General features: G+C 38.6%; 1 protein-coding gene across 1 annotated transcript in view; it reads left to right on the forward strand.

Annotated features, from left to right (window-relative positions):
- Positions 1 to 6,160, forward strand: part of NUSAP1 (nucleolar and spindle associated protein 1) — a 32,641-nt gene extending 26,481 nt beyond the window's left edge. Inside the window, exons 7-9 of the mRNA XM_019644859.1 lie at positions 761 to 948; positions 2,509 to 2,666; positions 4,929 to 6,160. Coding sequence (XP_019500404.1) covers positions 761 to 948; positions 2,509 to 2,666; positions 4,929 to 5,119 — 537 coding nt within the window. The 3' untranslated portion in view covers positions 5,120 to 6,160. The remainder of the gene's footprint in view (positions 1 to 760; positions 949 to 2,508; positions 2,667 to 4,928) is intronic.
- The last annotated feature ends 12 nt before the right edge of the window (positions 6,161 to 6,172 follow it).

The following is a 6,172-nucleotide window of genomic DNA, read 5'->3' on the forward strand; positions in this document are numbered from 1 at the left end:
AAAAAAAAAAAAAGAATGAAAAGTTAACATAATTCTCTAGTTGTTTGTATCGTATATAATTGAATTTATTATCTTTTGGCTTTATGTTGTCGATTTCAGTAGTCCTCTGTTATCAGTTAATGAAGTTACATTTCTTCTGCTTGCTACAAGGCTTAAACTAATGATAGCAAAACATTCGATTATTCTTTGTGCCTTGAAAGTATCTAAAAAAATAACCCAAGTAGAACTCTTTCCAGCCTTTTCAAAGAAAGCATTTTCCATCCTTCCCTTTTTTTCTTTTGTTTCCCATACACACACACAAAGAAATTTTAAAAGCTATTGAGGGAGGGTGCGTAGAGGTGGAATTACTTGTAGATTCCACATGCTAATTATATAATAGGTTCTTCTTTGAGTTTGTATTTAATAAACTGCATATCATGCTCTCAAAGTTACCATATGTCTAATAGAGAACCTAGTTATTCTCTCTTTCTGGCCACACGGGACTGTTTAAGCCACATTCTTTCTCTAGTTAAAAAATACCTGGGTACGTGGTAGCTGAGAAAGGCTTTCTGTAACATATTACTCAGCACAACCAAAAGTTACTCTTAAATCAGTCACCATAGCAACACAGGTGTAGGGAACTGCCCAGCCTGCCAGGCGGGTAGGATAGGATGAGGTAATGGAGATAAACAAAGGGGATAAATGAAGGCGATCTTCTGCGCTTTACCAAAAAGACAATACCAAGAGGTCAAGCTTTAACAGTGCATTTCCCTTTCTTCAGAAGCAGCACGTCACTAAGGGAGCGGTGGCAACTCCAGTTTGTCTCCGAGGAAGACACCCTGTGGCTTGTACTCCCACAAGCCAGCGGCGCTCGCAAAGCCAGTCGCAGGACACTGCAGGTCGGAGCACCTTGCGTGTCAAGGAGTCGGTCAAGCGCTCCACTCTCTCAGCAACTAAAATGAATGTCAGGTAAAGCAGAGCTCCAAAATGCGATCGAGGACAAGGTCTCAAAGCTTTACTGCTTCTAATACATTTCAGGTAGACTACATCAAATATATTTACACGTTGATGAGAAAGAACGAGAAAGAGGATCGGAACAGAGACAAAGATCAGCAAATGGCTTTTATAAGTTCTGATCTTTTTCTGTAAATTTGTGTTTAGTTTTCTTGTTTTATTCAACTTTCCTAAGCTTACATTTGATTCATAAGTAAAGATAGAAAGAAAGGTATATGTGGATATTTTTTCATTTTATTAGTTTAACATATGCCTACAATGATGTGTAAGGAGAAATTTTTCCATTGACTTAAAGTTGAAGCCAAATTCCTACAGAAAATCTCTCAATGCAGTAAACTAAACAATGGACTCGTCCTAAAGTATAAATACTGTAGCCCAATGGGTATTGCAGCAGCATAGCCATCTCATGCTCATGAATCCCTGTTTTCTTTGCTTGTGCCTTTCCTGACAGGGTAGCTAGCCCTCAACTATGACTGTCCCCCAAATTTTATTCTTATTTAAGGGCATGTGCAGCTTGTTAACACTTCCCCAATATGTGCAATTATCTGACATAGTTTTTACATCTTAAAAATACCCTGAAATTAGAATTCTATTTATTGAGTTAGCTTGGAATATGAGGTACCTATAGTTGGCAGTTCTGATTGTATTTAATACTATTTAAGAACACCATGGACAGGGGCTAGCCCTTGTTTCATTGCAATGTACAGAATAGCCTGGACTTCACACCATCTGTCCTAGCACATCTAGTTTTCTTAATTCTGTTGTAGAGTCTTTGGTAATAGTTTTGGGTGTTGATTCAAGATCACCATCAAGTTTTTGGTTATAAGGCCAAAAATCCTCTTCTGTTAACCTTCCACCACAAACCCTTTGCATATTTTTATCTGTCATTACTAGATTTTCATTGAATCTAAGACACCATCAGTTGAATACTCACCATTATTTTATGAACCAGTGAGAAAAATCACTGCCAACTAACTATGACGTGTTATCAATTATAAAACACATCCCAATTTCAGATGTTAAAATGTAGGGAAACTGCATCAGATAATCAATGAAATTCATTTATGGCAGTTTGCTATGAGTAGAGAATGGGCTTGTGTGCCATTTAAATGATTGACACTAGGAAGATATAAAGTCTGTTCTTACCACTCATTTGGCATAGCAGTCTCCTGTTCCCTCTGACCTGCCATCACCAAGAAAAGAAGAAATAAGGGGAGCTTCTTTGTGTACCTCCTAAATTATAACTTGAGGCCTGTGGGCATCTCTTTTGAGCTCCGCCTTGTATTATCATTGGCCAAGACTGGGAGAGAAGAGATACAAAGCCATATTTTACAAATAACCAAAGTTGATATATGATTTACTTTAGTATCAGTGTTTTAAGAACATATCTATTGTGCAAAAGAGGTTCATTTGTGTAACAGTATTTATTGGGGCCCTTTTGCTGCTTGGTGATGGAAATGATGATTTATAAGCTTGACGCAAGTTACTCATGTCTTGTACTCCACTCCTATTTAGGTTTTCAGCCACTACCAAAGATAATGAGCATAAGCGTTCACTGACCAAGACTCCGGCCAGAAAGTCTCCGCATGTGATCATACCTGGAAGTACCCCAAAAGGCCAGGCTGTGCTTGGGACACACAAGTTAAAGACCACAAAGGGGGATTCTGTTGCAGGTAAAACAAACAAACAAACAAAAACTTTTGGTTCATCTCTAAGCCAGGTAACTTCCTGAAATTACTAAGTATATCTGTTTCCTTAAAGCCTCTGCATATCTATAAAATCAAAAGCAAACATTTCACCATAGCATTTCTTTCATTTTTACTGGCAAGGGAAATGCCAGAGACACAAAACAAAAACCTGCTATCTGCCTAAGGACTCCATCCTGTCCAAAAGAGTCCTGAAATGGTAACCCTCCCTGAAAAGCTTTCAGTCCCTTCTTGGACTTAGTAATGGATTAGGGGGATCACAGCATTATAGCCTCTGAGTGGTCCTGCAGGACTGTGACACTAACAGGATTCCAGAGTTCATGGAGTAAATCCCACACTATTGACTAGTAGACTGTGTAAGACAGCATAAGCCGTAGAGATCCTCTTGTACACACTGTCCACTTCATCATCTACAATGACCAGGCAGTTTTCAAAAGAACTGTAATAGCAGTGGGAAGGTTTAAAACAATATCACCAACAGGTTGAGGCCTGGTTTAGAACTGAGTACACTGAGATTCTCCTGAGAGTCCTGTTGAATATGTCAGTCAAGAGCCTTGATTATATAGAAAGGATTTCCAGATTCCCTGGCAGTAGAGGAATCTAGTGGGACCTTCAGACTAGAGGAGAGGATCGGTGTTGGTAATAGTCAGTATGGAGACTGCTTGAGGATTTCTTCATGCCTTAGAGACCTAAGTTAAAGATTGAATAGAATGAGCCTGACAACGAAATTTCAAGAATCCAGAGGTGAGAATAGTAAGTTTATATGATTCCTCCTCTCTCATTCCCACCCTAACCATTAACTATACCAGCAAACAAACATTCCAAGGAACATTCTAAATCATCCTGATGTATGGGAAGAAAGGGTCTTGGGTAGAGGGCAGAGCTAAAAGATGGAGAGTGGACTTGCCTAAGATATGACACTGTCATTTTACAGAGAGCACCACCCTGAGCTCACTGAGCAGTAGCCACCTGCCTTATAATGAGAAAGGATTCACAAATGCTCACAGATAAGGACATAAGGCAGAAACGAAAGGTTTACCACATTCTGAGCTCTCTCCTCTAAGTAATTCAGGGGTGTTCCCAGTTGAGATTGGCTTTTTTCCCCCAATTATCAAACATGAATTTTATAGAAATAAAATCAAACTGTGATTTTTTTTTCCTGTGATTCGCTTTGTTCACTCAGCATAATGTTTCAAGAATCATCCTATTGATAAATGAGCTAAAGTTCATTTTCTTTGGTATGGTTAATTTCAGTTATCAATTAAATAACTATTTCCATTGTAATTTTACTGCTTGTGGACATGTGGGTATTTTCAACTTTTGTTATTACATATGGTGTAGCTATGGCCATTCTTGAACATGTCTCCTGTACATGTGCAAGGGTTTCTCTAGACCTAGGGGTGGGACTGCTGGTTAGAAGAGTATGTAGACATTTACTGCACTAGTTGAATTGTACCAATTTATACTGTCATCAACACTGTGTGGCAGCCCCGTTCCCCTCCCTCACACCACTTGATATCCATAGCTTAAGCACAGACATTTTGTGCTTTTCTGTTTTGTTTAACTAGGTAGTCCTAGATCCTGGTTGCTCGATCACATACAGGCAAGTGGTAACATTTGACAATGGCCTGAATGCCACCTGTGAGTGGAAATGATTATGAAATGTGTGGCACATATATGGTGCCCAACTGTAGCAAAAATTTTGGCTTACTAAATTATACCATCCTGGTATATTTTTAACTTTTATGGTATAAAACTTCATTCTTAAATAACAGCCATTATTAATAACAAGCAGAGCCATGAATCTTGTCATGTGATTAGGTTCTAATGTGATTAGGTTCCTTGCAGGCTTATATCTGTGTTAATGAAAATGTTACTGTTAATAATATATCATTTTTAAGAAGGATAACATCAGGGAAACAGCCTGAAAAATTACCCAGTTAATTCTTTAAACAGGATTCTAAACTCCTTGCTGATCCTAGGAAATGTTGTAATGTTCAGACTGTTTGGGGAGCTGCTAACAAAGAGGAAACAAATCTCACTAGTTAGCTTTTCTCAGTTAATTTTTTCTTCCCTTTTCTCCTTTTTAACCCTACATCTTGTTTCAGATTATTCATATAGATTATATTTTTAAGATCAAGAAGTGATACTTTGATAAACTATAACAGGATAGCAGGTATTTTTTTCTCCTAATTAAGCTCTTGGGTTTTGTGTGTCGGCTTTTTTTAGTTAACACCCCTTTCAAGCTGACGGCTGAAGCAGCACAGACTCCAGGCTCCCATAGGAAACCAGTGTTTGATCTCAAAGCAAGTCTGTCTCGTCCCCTCAACTATGAGCCACACAAAGGTATGTGGGGATGTTTTGAGGTACAAGACATGCAAAGATTAACCAATTCTGCATCTGAGGATGGAAAATTCTAGTGACTCAGTGGCAGCCATATGTGACCACCTACAATTGCTGTCCCCACATCCCTATGACCCATAATTAAAAAGAATGTCCATTAAAGAAATACTCAATAATTGATTCACTTTTTTGTTAATCAAAGATATAATTTCTAATCAATGTTACTATAAAGAATTAATAAAATTTTAGCCAAAATCAAGAAACTTAGAAGCTATAAAGAATGTTCTCTTTACAGCTTTCAAAGGATCCCAGGCTGGCTGGGAACCACCAGTCCAACAACCTGGGAAATTTATTGGCCAGATGTCACTCTTGGGCTTATATTATAGTAACCTTATATCTATTTAAAATATCAATACATAATGTGATCCATCTTTCAGTACTTTTGGAATTACTTTAAAACAGAAAAACTTCCTATAAGAATCATGATTATGTAACAATGTCTTTAAATTACTAATGTCAATATAACAATGAAAACAAAAAGTTTATTTAGCAGTTAGAGTCAACTAAACTGTGGTAAAAATCTTCTCACACACCCCATTTTTTCTCCCCAAGTTTTCTCATATTTGGCAGTGACACCTCTGTCTACTACGTTGTTTAGACAGAAACCTTAGGTGTCCTCTTTGTCCCCTCATTCTCTCTTAGACCCCATATCCAGCCTATCAGCTATTCCTTTCACCTCTACCTTTGAAAAAGATCTTTAATCCCCTTTGACTCCCTTTGGTCCAAGTCGTTATCATCTCTTACCTAGGCTTCTAGAATAGCCTCTTTGCCCCCACTACAACCTTAAAAATAAACCAGAGCGCATCACTGCCTTGCTCAGAACCTCCTAAGGTTTCTCATCTCTCTCCCCACCTGTAGTTGCCTCCTCCCTTCCCTGACTTTGTGCCAAACACAGTGGTGTTTCAGCTCCTCAAACACACCAAGCTAATTCCCACCTCTGGATCTTTGAACTTGTTATCCCTCTGCTGCACCTGGAATACCTATGTTCCAGCAGACCTTTTGCAGAGCTGCTCCCTCATGTTAATGGGGCATGTACCTCAGCTGTCACTGACTCAGGCCTTTCCTCCCCC

Source organism: Hipposideros armiger, unplaced genomic scaffold (assembly GCF_001890085.2).
Source record: "Hipposideros armiger isolate ML-2016 unplaced genomic scaffold, ASM189008v1 scaffold_92, whole genome shotgun sequence".
NCBI classification, from domain to species: domain Eukaryota; kingdom Metazoa; phylum Chordata; class Mammalia; order Chiroptera; family Hipposideridae; genus Hipposideros; species Hipposideros armiger.